General features: G+C 47.8%; 1 protein-coding gene across 4 annotated transcripts in view; it reads left to right on the top strand.

Moving 5' to 3' along the window:
- The first annotated feature begins 4,587 nt into the window (after positions 1 to 4,587).
- The window catches only part of ARHGDIG (Rho GDP dissociation inhibitor gamma), a 30,349-nt gene continuing 14,374 nt past the window's right edge, over positions 4,588 to 20,562 (top strand). Inside the window, exon 1 of one of the 4 annotated variants that reach the window (XM_021006859.2) lies at positions 4,588 to 4,678. Coding sequence is in view for 3 of the 4 variants with exons in the window: in XM_021006856.2 (XP_020862515.1) it covers positions 5,656 to 5,815 (160 nt within the window). In the remaining variant the exon portion in view is untranslated. Of the gene's footprint in view, positions 4,679 to 5,571; positions 5,816 to 5,913; positions 5,994 to 15,023; positions 15,126 to 20,562 lie in introns of those variants that run through there. The other 3 variants (XM_021006856.2, XM_021006858.2, XM_021006857.1) reach the window with 3 other exon arrangements.

Here is a 20,562-nt window from a genome sequence, read left to right as displayed (position 1 = left end):
TGAGCCTTACAGGACTATAGGAAGCTTATGTTAATGCTATTAGTAGCTTTCCACTTCCATCATCAAACATGGAAGATTCAAACCTTTATTGAACATCAGCTGTGTGCCCAGCATTGTACTCAAGGTGGGGAGATAGGTGAAGACCAGGTTTCCCCCTTAGACAGGATGCAGTCTCCCTTGGGGTGTGGGTGATCGGAACGGAATAGACTCAATCCCGTGAGACAAAGGGAGAACACCGTTGGATGGTGGGTGATGGAGGTGGGGCGCAGAGAAGGGGGTGGAGGTCTTCGTGTTTCCAGTTCCATACGCTTCTTTCCCCAAAACAAACCCAGTGAGCCCAGACTCAGGAAGTCTGCTCATCCCACGTCCCAAAAGAAAAGCCCAACTCCAGGGGGCAGATCATGTATTTACTCACCTTGGGCATGTTCTATCCCTCCAACAGAATATGAGGTCCTGGGAGGCAGGAGCTACCTCAGTTTGGTATTTGTATCTCCAGTACCTAGCACAGTCCAGGTATATTAAGTCCTTAAATGCTTGTTAATTGATTGATTGATTGATTGAGGAGAAGGCAGGGACTCCCAGGCCCCATAGAGCCAGAGAGAATCACAAAGTGTTAAGAGACCTTGTCTGGGTCTTAATCCCAGCCCACACACCACCAAGAATCCCCACTACAACAGCTCATCTGACCCTTCAGCAGCCCATTTCTTGTTTTCTAGGAATTACGACCAACAGACCATAAATTTAGAGCTGGGAAGGGTCCCTGAGGTAGACTAACCCAATTTTATGTTATTAATGAGGAAACTGAGATGCAGAGAAGTGACCTTGAAATCTATGTTCTTGATTTCAACCCCATCATTCTTACCACTAATAATAATAATAGCTAGCATTGAGGCAGCTAGGTGGAGCAGTGGATAGAGCACTGGCCCTGGATTTGGGAGGACCTGAGTTCAAATCCGGCCTCAGACATATAACACTTACTAGCTGTGTGACCCCATTGCTTAGTCAAAAAAAAAAAAGAATAATAACTAGCATTCATATAGCAACAACTATGTGCCAGGCTCTGGGTTAAGTGCTTTACAAATATTATCTCATTTGATCCTCACAGCCCTGGAAGGTAAGTGCTATTATCCTCATTTTACAGTTGAGGAAATCGAGGCAAACAAAGGTTAAGTGACAGAGGTGGTAAGTGTTTGCACCTGGATTTGAACTTGGGTCTTCTCAATTCCAGCACCCTAGTCATTGTGCCACCTAGCTGCTTTTGCCCATATTCACATTATACAATCTCTAGGAGATTTTATGCCTCTTTATCACTTTACCTTCAACTGGGATTATCGTATGGGACAAACATGGGACAATTCTCACCTCTAGAGGTGAGGGTCAGACTGGGGAGAAGCAAAGAAGAGTGATGTTCATTCATCCATCTGTCAATCCACTCATTCAACAAACACTTTGCTTATAGATCCTAGAAGGGAGTTTAGAGACCCACTAAACCAACTCGCTGACTTTACAGAAATACCCCTGGAGGTGAAGTGATCTGCCTATGATCAAACACAGAGTCAGGAGCAAGAGGTAAGATTTGAACTCAGATCCTCCAAGTCCAAATCCAGTATTCTTTCCACTACATGTCAATGTTTTTACACCCATTTTACAGGTGAAGAAACTAAGGCTTAGAGCGCTAAGGGATCCCATGGTCATACAGCTAGAGCCAGTATTCAAATCCATTTCTTTTGACTTCAGTTCCAGTATTCTTTCCGCTGTACCATGGCATCATTTCTGGCTAGTCAGGGGTTCAAAGAAGGCTTCATGGAAGAGGAGACACTTGAGCTAGGTTCTGTAGGATGGTTAGATGTCTATGACAGGGACAGAGAAGCAGGCACTGAGAACAAAGTGGTCTCTGGGTGGTTCTATGGACAGTGTCTTCTGGTCAGACTGAAACAAAGTACTGCATATAAATGAGGTAGAGAGAGAGAAGACTGGGAAGATAATGAGGCATCAGAGTTCAGAAAGCCTTGAATGCCAAGATAAGGAATTTGTAGTCTATGCTGTAGGTACTAGGGAACCACTGATCATTTTTGAGTTTAGAAGTGACATGATCAGAAAAATATACAGGAAGATTACACAGATAGCAAACATATGTAAGATGAATGGAATGGGGAGATTGGAGGGCCAGAAACCATTTAGGAGGCTATTGCCCTAGTCTAGTTTTAGGGCTAATTAAGACCTACATTAGGGAAGTGAAAGTGTGAGTGAAAGGGACACAACTATGACTAAATTTAAGAAAAAGCAAATTCTGTGAATAAATTATTATTTTATGTATACATTTTAAAATTTATTTTTAGTTTTCAATATTCAGTTTTATAAGATTTTGAGTTCCAAATTTTCTCTTCCTCTCTCCACTCTCCCCTCCCCAAGACGGCATGCAATCTGATATAGGCTATACATGTATGATCAAATTAAACATATTTCCACATTAGTCATGTTGTAAAGAAGAATCGGAACAAAAGGGGAAAACTACAAGAAAGAAATAAAATAGTAATGTTTCAATCTGCATTCAGACCCCATAGTTCTTTCGCTGGATGTGGATAGCATTTTCCATCATGATTCTTTTGGACTTGTCTTAGATCATTGCATTACTGAGAAGAGCTAAGTCTATTCAAGTTGGTCATCCCATAATGTTGCTGTTACTGTGTACAATGTTTTCCTGGTTCTGCTCACTTCACTCAGCATCAGTTCATGTAAGTCTTTCCAGGTTTTTCTGAAGTCTGCTTGCTCATCGTTTCTTATGGAACAATAGTACTCAATTACATTCATATAACACAACTTGTTCAGCCATTCCACAACTGATGGGCATCCTCTCAATTTCCAATTCTTTGCCACCACAAAAAGAGTTGCTATAGATATTTTTGTACATGTGGGTCTTTCCACCTTTTTTTAATGATTTCATTAGGATACAAACCTAGAAGTGATATTGCTGGATCAAAGGGTATGCACATTTTTATAGCCCTTTGGGCATAGTGCCAGTTCTCCAGAATGGTGGGATCAGTTCACAACTCCACCAACAATGCATTAGTGTTCCAGTTTTCCCATATCTTCTGCAACATTTATCATTTTCCTGTTTTTTTCATGTTAGCCAATCTGATAGGCATGATGTGGTACCTCAGAGTTGTATTAATTTGCATTTCTCCAATCAATAATGATTTAGAATATTTTTATATGACTATAGAGACCTTTAATTTCTTCATCTGAAAATTGCCTGTTCATATCCTTTGACAATTTATCAGTTAGGGAACTTGTATTCTTATAGATTTGACTCAGCTCTCTATATATTTTAGAAGTAAGGTCTTTATCAGGGACACTGGCTGTAAAAATTGTTTCTCAGTTTTCTGCTTTCCTTCTAATCTTGATGGCATTGACTTTGTGCAAACCCTTTTTAATTTAATGTAATAAAAATTATCCATTTTGCATTTCATAATGTTCTCTATCCCTTGTTTGGTCATAAATTCTTCCCTTCTCCATAGATCTGACAGGTAAACCATTTCTTGCTCTCCTATAGAGTGAATTTTTAATTGAATGAGTGAATGTTAAAGCATTTATTAAGCACCTACTATGTACAAAGCACTTTCTAAGGCTTAGGGGTACAAAGAGAAAAAATCCAAATAATCCCTGCTTTCAAGGAGCTGGTATTAGGGTGAGAGACCACACATATGGAAGGTTTCAGCTGCTAGACAGATGGAAAGGTCCCATGGTCCCCAGGGTGCAGCAGCCAAGGAAATGGTAATACCTTTCCTTTAATGCCATTTTTATGCATATGCATTTCTGATGCAGAACCATTGGACAGTGATAAGGACTTTGGGGCTAAGAACTTACTTTTCCAAGTCTTCTGCAGTTATGGCTTGGGGGGTGAGGGAGGGTGGGGAAAGGAATGGCGCAGGCTAAGGAAGTTGTCACCAAGGTGGTTTGCTTGGACTATGGCTTTGGGGGGCCAGGCTAGAAGTAGGGCCAGTGGTCTGGGAGGGTGGATGCTGTGCTGTTCTCAAAGTTCTTTGGGTTACCTACTTGTCAGTGATAGCTGTTCAGTGGGTGGTAGTGGAGTCAGGATATTGGGGAAAGGAGCAGGAAAATGGAGGATGAGGTTGGATATATCAAGGGGGAATATTCTAGAGAAGGGGACACTTCCCAGTCCCAGTCCTCCTACCCTGCCCTGGCTGGGTTTCCATCCCTGAGATGCAATTAATCTTTTGTTTGTCTCAGAATTTATGCTCTCTTCCTCCCTCTCCCCTTCAAAACCTGCAGATGAAATTTAGGGCAGTCTGACTGCCAGTCTGGAGGAATAGTCTAAGGACTTCCTAGCTAGGCAAAGGCAGGGGGAGGAGGGTCGGGATTTGCCAATGATCCACTCAGATATGTGGGTTAGAGGGCACGTCCATTACTATGACTCCCCTTCCCTTTTATCTGCCCCTCCCCACTAGGGACTCTCCTGCTGCAAGTCAGCAAGCAGACCAAGGTTGCCCTCTTGTGACAGCCAAAGAAAAGGCACCAGTGTCCCCAGAGAATTCAAAGTTTCCAGTCCCATCCCCCAACCAGGAAGGGACTCCTGGGAGATCATTCAGTTCACGCACATCAACTCTGCGTCCCTTGATGGACCTCTGGGTGTGGCCTTAATTCCAGGCTTGGACAGGTACATGAGTGGCCTGTAGGAGTTACATGGGGGGGAGGGGTGTGGCCCTGTACAGGGATATCCCTCTGTGACAATTCATTTCCCGGCTGGATTCACAGAGGTCAGAGAGGGCTTTGCAGAAGGTGTACCCTGAGCTGAGGACAGAGGCTGAGTCAGTAGGGGTGTGTAGAGGCACGAGGGCTTAGTGAAGAACGAAGGGGCTCAGTGAGGGGGATGGAAATGCCTTAGTGACATAAACAAGACTGAGTCAGCGGAAAGAGAAGTCCCCTGGAAATGGAGAGTTCAGGGAAGGGATGGGGGCTGAGTGAGAGCAGATTTTTCATGAGGAAAGGTATGAAAGTTCAGCGATGATGACAGGGGCTTGCTTGCTTAATAAGAAAATGCAGGCTCAATGAAGAGATAAGGGCTTAGTTAGGAAAGGGAGTATAAAGCATCTGAGGGGAATGAGGGCTCAGTAAAGAGGCCCTTAGGTGGCAAAGTGGATAGAGCACCGGGCCTGGACGCAGGAAGATTCATCTTCTTGAGTTCAAATCCAGCCTCAGACGCTTACTAGCTGGCATGACCCTCAGTTTCCTCATCTGTAAAATGAGCTGGAGAAGGAAATGGCAAACTACTCCAGCACCTTTGCCGAGAAAACCCCCTGAAATGACGCAACAGCTACAATTTTGGAGGCTAAGTGAAAGGGACCGTGACTGAATAAGAGCTCAATGACTGGGGGTGAGGTATCAGTCAAGGTTAGGGGCATAGTGAAGGTAATGAGGGCGCAGTCAGGAGGACTGGGGGCACCGTGATAGGGAAAGAGGCTTAATGAGGGGCCAGAGCCTTAGATGGGGTCAATAGAGGCTTGGCGAAGGAGATAGCGGGGCTCAGTGAGGGGAATTGGGGTTTCATGAAGGGATGAAGAATCGAAGAGGCCAGCCCTGGATAGCCCTGGTCAGCCAGAGCTGAGCGGGGACTGGAGGCTTATTGGCTGAAGAATGAGAAACTCCCTGCTTCCTGGACCGTGGGTTCCGCCCGCCCGCCCCTGGGTCCCGCTCAGCCCCTGGGCCACCGCCCTACACTGCGAGGCTGGGGCTGCGGCGGCGACTGCGAACTTGAACCTGCGGCGGCTGCGAACTTGGCCAGACCGACCCAACGGTGAGGACCCCGAGCGGCGGGGGAGCTGCCGGGGGACAGGAGCAGGGGGAGACAAACCGCGAGAGGGAGGGGTGAATGTGAGCGGGAGCGGAACTGAGCGTGCAACTTTGTAAACCTCTAGACGGAGTGCCAGCCAGCCTGGGTGTGACAGCCTGTTAGACGATGTGAGGGATGGTTGGTATGTGTGTATCCATGGGAGTACCGTTGGGACTGGGAGGGAGAAGGTGTATGTTAGTGACTGTGTCACTGATTGTGTAACAGTGTGATACGGTGGGGCTGAGAGTCTCTGTGCTAGTTTGTGTGACTTTTTGTCTCCTTGGTAGGCGTTAGAGTATTTGTGATTGTGAGCATGAGACAGGTTGTAACTGTGATTGTGTGTGGACTGAGCGGTGAGCAGACGTGTGTGTAACCGTGGGAGGGACTGGAGTTGGGCGCCCTAGCGTGCATGGCACAGTATATGTTGGGTGTGCTCTGTGTGGGCAAGCTGTCCTTGCCTAGTTGGGGCGAATGCAGTCACAGAGCCCCCTTTGTACTGGGCTTGAGGTAGAAGAGAAGGGAGGGGGGAAAGTGGTTGGAAGGTCTCAAAGTCTGGCTTCTAGGGCAAGACTTTTTCCAGATTCCTGCTGGGGAGGGGTGTAGGTGGAGCCATCAGAGTTGACCTACTTTTACCCAGTTCCCCATCTAATAGGAGTAGAAGGGGTGAGACATCATCACCCCACCTTCCACACACACACACCCAATCCCTGTACCCTTTCCAAACCATTCAGAACTAACCTGCCCTGCCCCCTCCTCCTCCCAGAGGAGTCCTGGGACAGGAGGTGCTCTGGTCTTGGACATGTGGGGAGTTGTTTTTCTGCAGTGACCTATGCCCTCCCCCTGGGACCCAGAGCTCCCAGACCCTCTATCTTCCCTTCATCTCTTGGAATCTCTCCCCCACCACCACCCCCTGCCAGTTGAACTTGGGAGACCATTGGCCCTTTCCCCAATGGCCTCCTCCCCAGCTTCCTCCCCACCTTTCTCTTTTTCTCTTCCTGCTTGCTAGCTGTGGGCCATTTGGCAAGTAACTTCACTTTTCCTAGCCTCAATTCCTCATCTGTAAAATGAGGCTAATAAACCTTTTACCCTCTCTCACTGGATTATTGTATGGAGGAAGTGCCTGGTAAATGGTAAATTGCTAAAGAAATGTCATAGAGTTAATATTATGCCTAGAGAAGACCTATCTCCCACCCTACGCCTCTTCTGTCTGGTTTATTCAGGCTGCTAAGTTTGACAGTCAGATTCTTACTTCCCTATTCCTGCCACCATTCCTCCTTCCCCCTGCTTTGCCCCTTTCAGGAAGCTTAGGGAACCTTAGTCTTGGAGAAGAAGGAGCCCAAAGGGCTCAGGAGAGGCAATGGTCTAAGTGAGCTAGCTGAAGGCTGGATCACTGGAAGCCAGAAGAGTCAGAAATAAAACATCCTTCCCCCTCCCACACCTAGGAATCCATGGACCCAACCCTCTCCTAGTCCAGGCCCAACCCAGGTTCAAAGCAGGAATGGGGTTAGGCTTAAGAGGACCCCTGGGGCATTCTTAGACATTGTTTTGCCTAGTTTGGAAGCCTAGAATGTCAGGGCAAGTGGTCCAGGTTGGGGTGAAAGGGGTCAGTGGGCAGGAAACAAGGGTTCTGGACTGGAAGTCAGAGCCCTTTTCTGTTGCCCTTTAGCTACTTTTTCCAGACTGACATCTTGATTTTTATAGGATCTGGGAGCTAGTGCCTCAGAATTCTTTCCCTCCTCCAGTCTCCAATCTCATGTCTTCATGGGAGCCCTGCCTCCTTGGGAGCCTGGTCTGGCCCCTTCTGAGCCATCTGTCCAAGAGGCAAAGTAGCATTCATTTATCTGTCTGGAGTGAGGCAGGGAGGCTTACTAGAATAAGGGGCTGTATTCTGTCCCCTCAGGGTCGCTAGAGTATCCCTCCTTTCAATCATAAACTCATATTTCAAATCTGGAAGCTCAGTTAGACACTCCCTCATTTTACCAAGGAGGAAACAGAGAGAGAGAGAGAGAGAGAGAGAGAGAGAGAGAGAGAGAGAGAGAGAGAGAAAGAAGAAAAGATGCTTATGATCACATAACTGAGTTAGTTGAAGAAATCTTCTACTTTCTGGTTCTGTACATCAAGTATCCTTAATCTAAAGCTATCCCTTTGCTCTTGGAGGAATCCCTCCTTACTGGCCAGTGGCCCTGGGAGCATCTATCAGCCTGTCTTCTCAGTTAAGTCATGACTGAGATTCCCTTTGACTACTCCATTGTTGGAGATAAAAAGAGAACATAGAATGCTAAGAACTGAAAGTGACCTTAGGATATAGAACATAGAACTAAAAGGTTCTTCTTCCCCACAGGGGCCACTGTCCCTGCCCATCATCTTCTGCTTGCCCACACCAGGCAGCCACCCTCACTCCTAGGGTAGCATGGCCCCCTTTATTGGGCTCATCTTCCTCTCCCAACCCCCATAGCACCTCTCTCTCCTTCCTAGAGTGACTACTCCTATGGTTGAATTATCCTTCATGCAGGCAACCTCCCAACCACCAACACAACTATTTTTGCCCAGTTAAAAAAAAATTCCTAGTGATGGCTTTGCATCAAGCAAAGGATGTCAGAATTACGTGCATCCGTATGCCTCAGTTGTATACCCATGTGTGTGTACTTACAGAGAACTGCTTGCTTGCAGGTACTCCAAGTTCCCTCCACAGGTGGGTGGAGGACACAGGCATGCCATGCCATTCCTTATTGGAGATGCCTGAATACATCTGCAAGAGGGAGGGAGTTCTAATGACTCAGCTTATCTAATGTGGCAGAGCAGAAAAAGTAAGCGCTAGGAGTCAGACACCCTCCATTCAAATCCCTAAGGTCCTTGGTCTGCCACTTGGTCTACTAGCTGTGTGACCTTGGGTGAGTTATTTAATGTCTCTGAGCCTCAGTTTCTTCATCCATAAGCTAGGGATAAAAATATTTGTCCTTCTTATCTCATAAGACCTTAAACTAGCAAGCTCATAGCCATGTGGTTGTTCCACTAGAATCAATTGAAGTGGGTGGGTGATGGCTGGTCTTTCTTTTTCATATTAACCCCAGACCCATCTCCTTCCCAGTCTGGGCTCCATCATCCATGGGTGGTGTTAGGTTATAATTAGATGTGCTTGAGTTTACCTGATGTGCAGAGACTAAATTTATTCAGGTACAATTAAAACTTCTTTGGCATGTCCCAGTGTGTGCAATATTTATAGGCATTCTGTGACACCAGGGAGGACTGAAGAGGCCAACTCACCTCCATGATACAGCCTCCAGGCCTCCAGGTCTTGAAACAGATTCTGAGTTATGCAGAACCTATGGTTACTGTACCTCCTTCTCCTCATCTCCTATATTTGGGGTCCATTCCCAGAGGAAAACCAGAATTTGGGCTTGGTTTCTTGTGACCAGTTCTCTCTGATTAAAAGCTGGGTGGGGAGGACAGAGAAACTATGAGTTGAAATAACTATTTCAGAATATCTGTGGATTTTTGTTGTCCACTTTTCCCTACTTATCCTATTTCCCCCCCTTTCCTATTATCCATCCCACCCCTACTCCTGACTCAGCAACCTAGTATGCATAGGAACTCAGAGACAGTTCTCTGGAGATACTCCTCCTTGTAGTGGCTGATTACAGGAACCACTGGAATTACTCACCCACAGGAGCATTAAAGAAATTAGGCTGAGCCCTGAGGAAAATCAGGCATCAGACCATAAAGTTGCTGAATGCATTCTCTGTCTTACACCCTCCCCCTCAGAGTTGGATTTATCTAGTGACTGGTGGCGTCTTTATAGGGCTGAATTATCGTCTTCCATTTTCCTCCTCCTTCTGCCCATCTCCTTCCTCTCCTCTTCTCCCCTCCCATTCTCCCTCCACCTTCCCTTACCTCATTTTTCTCCTCACCTCATCTCATACCCATCCCCACAAAAACCCATTTTGGGTGAGTTGCTGATCTGGTTGGCCTAAGTTTGGGGGCTGGGAGGGACCTGGAGAGATCTCACTTCTTGCCTTGTCTCTGGCTTCCAATCCAGGTCTCAGGTGACTGGCTAGAAGTATGAGACACCTCCCTCCCCCACCACTTCCAAGCCGGGTCCCTCCTCACACATTCCAAAGCCTCTGAGTCATCGGGAGGGGCTGTGTCATACAGGAAACGGGACCTAACGACTCTCCCTCCTGGGCTTGGATTCCCCTGGCTAGAGCACCTTCCCCACGCACTTACCGAGGGCCCCGTGCCCTGCCCTGAGCTCCCCACACCCATACCCTAGTCCTCTAGGCCTCAACTCAAGTTCTTGTAGTTAGTTTTGTTTTCCTCACAATATACCATAGGAAATAGCTAATATCAATATTATCCCTCCTGTTTTACAGATGAGGAAATTGAGGTTTAGTAGTGAAGCTCCTTGTCTAAATTCATATAATGACTCAGTATTGCAGCCAGAACTGGAACCCAGGTCTCGGACCTGCAAGGTCAGTGATCTTTGTGTTATGCTGAACTACCTCTCAAAAGTAAGGAGAGGAGGAGAGGCCTCGGCATGGCGGCAGTGATGGAAGGGATGGAAGGGAGTGCGGGAAAGGAGACAAGAGGTAGACCTGGAAGGCTGTTATCATTGCTGTTGTCTGTCCTTTCTCAAAGAGAACCATGACATCAGGGAGGTGATACCATGACATGAAAGTGTGGATTTAAGTGAGGAAGGGCTGTGCAAAGTCACCAGCCTCACCTCCTCTGGAGTCATCTGGGTCCAATGGCAAGATATAGATCAGGAAGACTGGAGATGGCCCTGGACGCAGTGGGAGACCTTGGCCATTGTAAGCTAACAAGTCTCAATTTGACTGAGGTAGCACCCATTCAGTGATTAAGGCTAGGTAAGAAATGAGGCAGAGAATGGCCTTTTTACCTAATTTAAAAAAAATAAAATAAATCTGGGAGGGGAAGACCCTTAGGGTTTGTGGCCAAAACAGAAATAATTGGTATTTACATTGACCCTGAGCCAATCAGGACCAAAACAACCGGAAAGGGCAAGCCAAGTTTATGTTCAGAGTCTTGACTTCTTACCAAATGTCTGTTATACAAAAGATGACCACAATTTTTTTTTTGCCTTTCTTTGTATCCCCATCAATTAGCACTGTGATTGGCACATAGGAGGCACTTAATCCCCATTCCTCATCTGAACAAGGAGGGGGTTGAATTCCAAGAACCCTTTTAGCCCTAAGGCTGCTGCCCTGTGAAAGAGCCTATAAAACCTGGAGACCTCAAACCCAAAGTCTGGAACTACCCTTGCCCTGACTCAGGGGCTCATGCTGGAGACTACCTCTCCCTCACCCCTTATGTACAGCAATAACTAGGGTGTGCACTACAGGCTTTGACACAGGCTTCTGGAATTTAGGGGGAGGGGGCTGCGAATCCTTGCTTTCAGCAGGAATAGTTAGTTAAAATAGAAAGCTACTTGTTGGCACCTAGGTTGAGAGCCTCTCTCCTCCTCATCCCATCTCTATTTTCCTGAGCCTCAGTCTCAAGCTGATGTCTCCACCATGAAGTGGTTTGCTTTCTGGGAATGTTTTGTAGTACTTGCCATGAGTGCAAAAAATCCTAGTAATAACTTGTACACGTCAGGTCAAGTCAGCGAGCATTTATTGCCTGCTATGTGCCAGGCATTGTGCTTCGTTAGCAATCAGGATACAAAGAAAGGCAAAAGACAGTCTCTGCTCTCAGGGAGCTCTAATGGGGGAGACAACAGGCAAACAACTATATACAAACTAGGTATAGACAGGATAAAGTGGAGGCGATCTCAGAGGGAAGGCACCAGGATTAAGGAGGACTGGGAAAGGCTTCCTGCAGAAGGTGGGATTTAAGTTGAGATTTGAAAGAAGCCGGAAGGTAGAGATGAAGTAGAGGGAGTTCCAGACATGGGCCACAGCCAGTGCTAATGCCCAGTGTCTGGAGATGGAGTGTCCTATGTGAGGAATGACCAGAAGGCCAGTGTTACAGGATGTGGAGGGCATTAAGGTGTAAGAAGACTAGAGGAAGGATAGGAAGGGATGAAGCTATGGAGAGCTTTAAAAGCCAAACAATTGATTTTCTATTTGATCCTAGACTGCGGTAATAGGGAGAGAGGAGTGTGTAAGGACCAGGGATCCTTTCCAGCTTCAGCTGTAGATCTGGGATCTTATAGTAGAAGGGAGAAGGAATTGGGTGGGGAATCTGCAGCCTCAAGGCCGAACGTGGCCTTCTAGGTCCTTGGGTGTGGCCTTTTGACTGGGTCCAAGATTTACAGGATTTGTCTGTGAAGTTTGGATTCACTCAAAGAGCCTCACTTAAGGACCTAGACAGCCACGTGTGGCCTTGAGGCTGCAGGTTCCCAACCCCTGGGATAGAAAGTAGGCAAGCTGGCCAACGAGGAAGCTGTTTTACTAGATAGCTATTATGGGATAGGCCAGAGGATCTGAGGTAGGGGAGTGTCCATTTGAGTGAAGATGAGGGAACATACACTAGGACTTTGGACACAGAGGGTGAGAGAGGGGAGGGAGAAAAGTGATTCTGAAACTCCAGTCTTGGGTGACTAGGAGGGTGGATGGTGCCTTCAAGAGAGGTAGGGAAATTTGGAGGGGGAAAGAATGATGGGTTTGGCATTGCTGAGTTTGAAGGGCTACCATCCTGCAGTTCAGAATTCAGTCTGAGATGTGGTTCTGGATCTTAGGAAAGAGGTTAGGCTGGAAATAGAGATCTGGAAAATAGCTGCATAGTGGTTCTTAGCTTAGGGTGGCCCAGTGCCTCAAGGGGACCTTTCAGTCAATGGAACTTGCTTTTTTGATCTTTCCAATGGGAGTGTTGACACTGGATAAAGCCCTCTTCCGGCTCTATGGAGACCATGTAGAGATTAGGGGTGATGAGGGATTCTGATTCCACTGCATGTTACAGTCAGAAAGGACAAATTCTCTCCTCACCTTCTTTTTACTGATGTGGAAGTTGAAGCCCTGAAGGAGGGAGTTATTTGACCCAAGTCACACAGTGGCCAAGCTGGGAGTGAAACTCAGGTGTGTGTGAATACCACTTCTCCTGCCTTTTTGGCCCCACACCACATTTCCCTCAGGCTTGGGGAAGTCTCATCCAAGGGATGAGGATTTGGGGACCCATAGTTGACCCTCTTAGGGGGCCTTGGATCTGAGGTCTCCAACCTCTTGGAGGTAGGGGCAGGAGTGAGAAAAGGGAGGGAGGAATGATAGAGTTAAAGTAAAATGGGGAAAGGGAGAAGAGAGAGAAGGAAGGAATAGAAAGGGTGGGGCATAGGGGAAGGGAGCCTGAGGAGATCTAGATGAGAGAAAGAAGTCTGAGGACAGAAAGTCTGATAGAGAGGAAAAGAATGAGGTGGGAAAACACATGAGGGAAATAGGAAGAAGGGAAAAGCAGAAGGAAGGAAGGGAGAAGATGTAGGAGAAAGGAAGGGCAGCAGAGAAGAGAAAGCAGGTGTTTAATAAATGGGTGTTGATTTGCTTTGTTGAAGGAGAGAAAAAGAAGGATTAAAAAGGAAAGAACAAGGTACCATAGTCATTTAGAAGAGGAAGAGACCACTAGTAGGTACAATGTAAACTCCTTAAGGACAGAGACTTCTATTTTTGCCAATGTATCTCCAGAACCTAGCACAGGGACTGGCACATAGTAGGTATTTAATAAATACTTTCGGATGGACTGGCTAAAGCACTGGACTTGAAGTCAGAAAGCCCTGGGTTGATTCCTATTTCAGGTATGACCCTAGGGAAGTCGCTTAACTTCATTGAGCCTCAGTTTCCTTATCTGTAAAAGGGGGGATAATAATGGCACCTACTTCACAGAGCTGTGGTGAAAATTAAATAAGGTAATTATGTCAAGGACTTCCAAAACCTTAAGTTGTTATATAAAAGTTAGTGACTATTATTCTGGTTGAGCTAAGACTAAAGTGGGAAATAGGAAAGCATTGACTTTCTGAGCCAGGCACTCTGGAACCCCATCCCTCTTGTGCTGACCCCAATACTTCAAAGGTTTCTGGACTTTAAAGGCCATGGCTGAAGGGGACCCTGCCCTTGGGGGCGTGGGCTTGGGGCGCAAAGAAAAGAGTTCCTAAGCACAGTGAATGATGTGCAGGAGATTCTGTGAAAAGGCCAACCCTTGGGCAGGCCCTTCAGGCCCTTCGCTTAGACAATAGGTGCAGACCCCTGGGACAGTTCAGGGAAGAGAGGAGTGGGACACAGGTGTGGGGCCCCAGCTGCCCAAGGCTGCCTCTAACGGGGCCCTGGGGAAGAGTGCAGACACTCAGGAGGCTGAGGGGGCCCCTGGGCTTTACCTAGAGCCAGAGCAACAATGCTCTTTACCTTCCCCTTCAATCCTTCGCCACCCCCACCTACATATACACGAATTCAGGTCTTTCATTCCTGAATGACAGACACCTTGATGACATTCACACACACACACACACACACACACACACACACACACACACACACACTGACAGACACTGACGGACACACTAGTGACAGTCATCGACGTATGCTGGATGGCATACACACTGACCCAGGCAAACCAGGACACCGCTACAGATAGACACATAAGGACACACCCACAGACGCACCAGTGGTAACCCCGGAATCATAAGAAACACAATCTGACACAGATTCACTAGGGACACCAGCATGGACGCACACCCCACGCCCCTATAACTGTTTGGAACACCCACCTCCACCCCCACCCTGAGCCTGCAGGGCTTGGAAAGGAGGCTGGGGCTGGGGAGGGAGGGGGAATCCCCGGACTGCACCCCGCCCTGTGTGTGTGTGTGTGTGTGTGTGTGTGTGTGTGTGTGTGTGTGTGTGGCTGCGCCAGGCCCACTGTGGTTGGTATGCGGGGGGCGCTGTGATGAGCTCACTGCAGTCTGGCCGATAATGAGGGATGGGGCTGGGGAGGGGCGGGGGGGACGGGGAGGGGACCGGAGGCGGCAGCGGCAGCAGCAGCGGTTCCTCCGAGCTTAGAGCTGGGAGCTCAGAGCTCAGCATCTCAGGCTTCAGCGCCGGCCGGGCAGACAGACCCAAGGGTCGGTCCATGGGCCTCCCCTGCTGCCGCTCCTGCTGCTGCTGCTGCTTCTGAGAAGGAGGAGAAGGAGGAGGAGGAGGAGGAGGAGGCGGCGGCGGAGAGGGAGCGGCCGGCAGGCGGGCGGGGGCCCCGGGAGCCGGCACCATGCTGGGCTTGGATATGTGCGAGCTGGGGGCGCAAGTGCTTGAGCTCCTGTGGCTGACAGTGTGCGCCAGAGGTGAGCGCCTGAGGCCCGAGGCTGGGGCAAGGCTGGGGACTTTAAGGGCTGGGGGTCCTGGGGAAGACACCCATGCCAAGGGTTTGGAGGGGGAGGAAATGGGGAAACACCCATGCAAGAAGCTTAGAGGGAGAAGACACGGGGAGGCACCCATGCTTGGAGGCGGAGGACATTGGGAGACACCCATGCCAGGGGCATGGAAAGGGGGCTCATACTGGGAGACACCCATGCAAGGGTACTTGGGGTGGGAACATTGGAAGACTACACCCATGCCAGAGGACTTAGAAGGTGGCATCTGAACAAATGCCATGGCCAGGGGTGAGGAACACTGGGGAACACCTGTGTTAGGGAACGTGGAAGGGGAGGACCTGGGGAGGGGAACTAGGAAGATACGCAGGCCAGGAGATATGAAAGAAGAATGTAGGAAAGGTGAGGTGAGGACTCTCTAGGTGCTGACACAGTCTAGGTTAGTACCTCCCGGGCTCTGCCAGTCCTACCCCTCCACACGGTAACTTTGGAGAGGTGCCCGCCCGAGTCAGCAGCAGCCCAACCTTCAGTACCTTCCAGGCACTGGGATCGGGTCTTCCTAGGGCGAGGCTCTTGTGTAAAACAGGGTTGGGTTGAAATGGGGGCTGACTTGTGGCAATGGATGGGGTGTGGAGGGAAGAGTGCAGAGGTCTCATTCTTTCCCATTCCTCTTGAAACACCCGTGGGAGAGCTGGGAGCAGCAGGTGAGGCTCCCACCAGCCCCTCTGGCCTGGGAGGTATCTGCATTCACTCCCTTGGATAAGAGAAAGACCAAGAAACTGCTAAAGAGAACCCCTCCTCCCCGAGCCTTCTGGCTTCAGCGAAGCAAGGCTATCCGCAGATGGGGGTTTGGAAAGGAAGTGTGGGGGGAAAAGGCAAGAGTGGGGCCTGTCTAGGGCAGAAGGGTTTGAGGGAGATGGGAGGCTGTGAACAGGGAAGGCTGGGGTGAGGTTTGAGGAGGGACAACGTGTTGATGATAGGGAGGGGGAATTTCATTCAGGAGAGAGGAGGATCTGTTTAGGGAAGGGGCCACTCTGTGTCTGTATTGGTACTTCCTTATTTCTGTGTTGAGAAGGGATCTCTATTGGGGTTGGGTCGGCATTGAGAACTTGAGTCTACTGTTTTAGTGAGGGAGGAGGAAGACTTAGTATTTCTGTATTTGGAAGGAAAACAGTATTGTCACTCTGTGAGAGCCTCCCTCCTAGGGACCCACCCAGAGCCCACCGTCCATGGTCCCTAAGAGCAAAGCAAAGACATAGGTGTCTCTCTGGGACTCTATTGTCACTGGAATGGGGCTGGGGACTGGGAGAGAGGATGAACTAAACCATCGTGGAGATACCTCGACCCAAGGTCCTTGAGCATTGGAGGAGTAGGATTGAAGAAGAACCTTGGTCTTAGGTCACTACAAGAAGGGGCCCTGGAGCACTATGGGAATTCCATGCAGCTCAATTACCAGTTATTATGCCCTGGTTTTATGCTAGGCACTGGGGATACAAAGACAAAAATAAAAACATTCCCAGCTTTCAAGGAGTATAGGGGAGGGGGATTGCAATATGTGCATAAATAAAGTTATATACAAAGTAATTTTAGGAGGGAAAGAACACTTAATCACTGAGGGATCCAGAAAGCCCTATATAGGAAGTAGTACTTGAGGGCAGGCTTGAAGGAAGCCAGGATTTTAGGAGGCAGAGGTAAAGAGGGGAGGAATTGGAGGCTTGGGGAGGGGGTGCGGCTGTGCAAAGGAGACTGAGCATGGAATAACACATATGGGGAACAGCTTGTGGACCACTTTGTCTGGAGCAAAGAGTTGGAAAGGGTGGAGTAAAATCACCCTGGAAAGGTAGATAGGAATCCAGGAATAGAGGTTGTAAATGTCAGGCCAAGTATTATGTATTTTATCCTAGAGGCAATAGGGAGCCACTGAAGATTCTAGAGTAGGGGAGTGACATGGTTAGATCTGTGTTATAGTAGTATCAATTTGACCACCATTTGGAAGATGGATAGAAGAGGGAGGCTGAAAGCAGAAAGATCATTGTGCAGACTTTTGCCATAGGTTAGATGAGAATTAATGAGGATCTGAACTAGGGTAGAGCCTCTTAGGACTAGAGGCCAAGTGGAAAGAAGGAAACAGATTCAGGAAATGTTGTGGAGGTGGAATTAACAAGACTTGGCAACTGACTGAGTATGAGGGCAAGGGAAAAGTTAAAGCGAAGCTGGCTCTAAGGTAATGAACCTTAAATGTTGAGGGTGGCCCTCAACAGAAATAGGGAACTTTGGAGGAGGGATGGGCTTAAGGGGCCAGGGGTTTTATCTCATTTAATCTGAGTTCAGTTTTTAACATAATTAGTTGGAAATACCAAGGGGATATCCAGGTGGAGATGCCCAGAAGACAGTTGGTGATTTGGGACTGGAGCTCAGGAGAGAGATTAAGTCTTGGTTGTGTGTATAGATTGGGAGTCATCTACATAGAGATGATAATTGAACCCCTGGGAGCTGATGAGTTAGACAGAGGCAGACAAGGACAGATGAAGGAAGGGGAAGGCAGACAGACAGACACAGAGAGGGAGTCAGAAAGAGGGAAATGGGGAGAGAGAGAAAGAAATAGAGACAGAGAGATGAGAGTGACAGAGACAGAGAGAGAGGAAGAGAGGGAGAGAAAGGACAAAGACAGAAAGAGAGACCGAGACAGAGAAAGAGAAGTGTCTAGGATAGAACAGTCTCATGAGTCCTTTGCCCCAGAACTACAGGAAGTGAGCTCAGAGACTGGAAAGAGACAGTCCCCAAAGCACTGTGGGAAAGGGCTCAATTCAATTTAACAGTCATTTATTAAGTCACTACAAAGTGAAAGGCACCATGCCAGGTGCTGGGGACACAAAACAATGCCAGTGTTTGCCCTCAAAGAGGTTATATTATCCCAAGGAGAATCGGGAGTTGGGGTGGAGGTGGGATGCTGTGATGTAAGAGATGATGGATGAAAAGGAAAGATAACTATTTGGAGAGAGAAAGAGAGCAGCATTAGCTGGGAGGAGCAGGGAAGAATTATAGCTTCTGAGCTGACCCTTGAAAAACTAGAAGGGTTTTCTGCTGAAAGACAGAAGTAAAGAGGGGGCAACGTGCCAGGACTAGCCACAGTGAGAGGATGAGTCAGTCTGTTGCTCTAGGACACTGTGGGAAGATAGTTCAGGGCTTCCCCAGGTCTGGGCAGCCCCTGCTAGAGGAAGCAGGTGCTCCATTGTGACTCTGAGAAGATTGGTTGGGAGTCGGGAGAGAAGAGGTGAGACCCTGAAATTTGTCCTCTTCAGGGAGAAGTCTGGAATAATGGAGGGGATGGGGGTAGGGTGGGAATCTGGCTGGCCCAAACTCCAAGATTTCAGAATTAGCAGCGCCAGATATTCACCTTAGGGTCTGGGGAGGGAGGGTAGGGAGATAGACTTCTGATTCAGTTCTCTGTAGTGTAAAGTGAGCCCAAGCCCAACAATCAGCAAGCATTTATTAAGCACTTGTGTGCCTAGTAGTGTATTAGGGCCTGAAGATATAGGGACAAAAAGGAAACGGTCCTCCCTTGGGTTTTATTGGAGGAGACAACACACACATGTCATTATATACAAGATAATTCTGAGAGGGGAGGCAGGATGCTATTAGCAGCTAACTCTGTGGATCAAAAAAAAGCTTCACGTGGAAGGTGTTTTACTAATTCCATTACCCCTTAGTTTTTTCTGGGGGAAGTGTCATTCAGAAAATTGAAATTGTTTGCAGCTGCAACGCTGGATCAATGCCCTTTGTTTCTGACCAAATCATTCCCCTGTTCAAAAAGTTTCTGCGGCACCAAGTTTCCTATAGTATAAATAACATTTGGCATTTGCATACAGCCCCTTCTCACATCTGGAGGAGATACAGGCTCTTCTCACCTCATGCCTGGACTGTTGTAATAGCCTTGTGCTCGCTCTGCCTCAAGTCTCTCCCCACTCCCCCCATCCTCCATTCAAACGGATCTTCCTTAAGTCAGGCCTGATCATGTCACCTCCTAGTCAGTAAATTCCACTGGCTCCCTATCACCTCTAGAATCAAATATAAAAGTCTCTGTTGGGAGTTCAAAGCCCCTTGGCTTGGACACCTTGGCCCCTTCTTACCTTTCTCATCTTACATCTTACCCCTTGCTACGTACTCTGTGATCCAGTGAAACTGGCCACCCTGATGTCATTCCCAGTGGACGCTTTTCACTATCTGCCATGCCTGGTTCTTCCTTATCATCTCTGTGTTCTGGCCTCCCTGGCTTCCTTCAAGTCCCAACTAAAATCTCACCTTCTAAAGGAAGCTTTCCCCAGTCCCTCTCAATTCTGGTGACTTCCTTCTGTTAATTATTTTCTGTTTCTCCTGTATATAGCTTATTTGTACATAGCTGTTGGCATGTTGCTTCCCCATTAGACTAGGGCCTTCTTGAGAGCCAGGACTATCTTTTGCCTTTCTTTTTATGTATTTTATCACTTAGCACAGTGCTTGGCACATAGCAGATGCCTAGTAAAAGCTTGCTGATTAAATGAATTTAAAATAGTTTTTCATAATCTGGTTCCAACCTCTCTTTCCAAACATTTTCACATCACTCCCCTACATTCCAGTCAAACTGACCCATGGATGACATTCACCTTGCACAGGCTGTCTCCATGCCTGGAATGCTCACCTTCCTCATCTCTGCCTCTAGGAATCCCTAGCTTCCTTCAAGGCTCAATTCAAGTGCCAGACTTTCCCCAATCCCTCCCACTCCTCCAGCCCTACTAATGCTGCTCCTCTGATGGGGGCCACCTTCAATCATCCAGATCTATATCTTCCCACTGGACCCAGATGGCTCCAGAGGTGAAAGTGAGGCTGGTGATTTTGCACAGCCCTCCTTCACTTAAATCTAATTCATTTGCAAGTCATGGCATCACCTCCCTGATGTCATGGTCCTTTTCAAGAATGAAGGGCCAACAACAACAGCTTCTCTGATACTTTGTATACTTTGTATATATTTCGAATTGTCTGTGTATATGTGGTTTTCACCTAGTAGAATTTAAACTCCTTGAGGGCAGGTACTGTTTTTGGTTTTTATCTTTGTATCTGTTCCCAGTGTCTAGCGCAGTGCCTGACATGGTAATAAAAATTTAATAAATGTTTCTGAATTTAAATTTGAGAAAGTGATAAAACTACTCTCTTGCCCCTAGTCCCCTCTCCCTAAAATGCTGCTGTGGTTGGGTCTGGTGCTGGCTAGCCCCAAGAGGAAGGGCACAGGGTTCCCCTCAACAATTTCCTCCCTCCCAAACATATCTCATTGGCATCTGGGGAAACCCCTAGGTAGTATCACATGCCAGAAAGTAGCATCTTATGAACAGAGACTGGGGTTTAGGTTTGGGATCTGTAGAGGGCCCTGGATCTG

This window comes from Phascolarctos cinereus, unplaced genomic scaffold, assembly GCF_003287225.1.
Source record: "Phascolarctos cinereus isolate Bilbo 61053 unplaced genomic scaffold, phaCin_HiC Scaffold_4;HRSCAF=312, whole genome shotgun sequence".
Taxonomy (NCBI): domain Eukaryota; kingdom Metazoa; phylum Chordata; class Mammalia; order Diprotodontia; family Phascolarctidae; genus Phascolarctos; species Phascolarctos cinereus.
The sequence above is the reverse complement of the archived record's forward strand: the minus strand, read 5'-3'. Positions and strand labels throughout refer to the sequence as shown.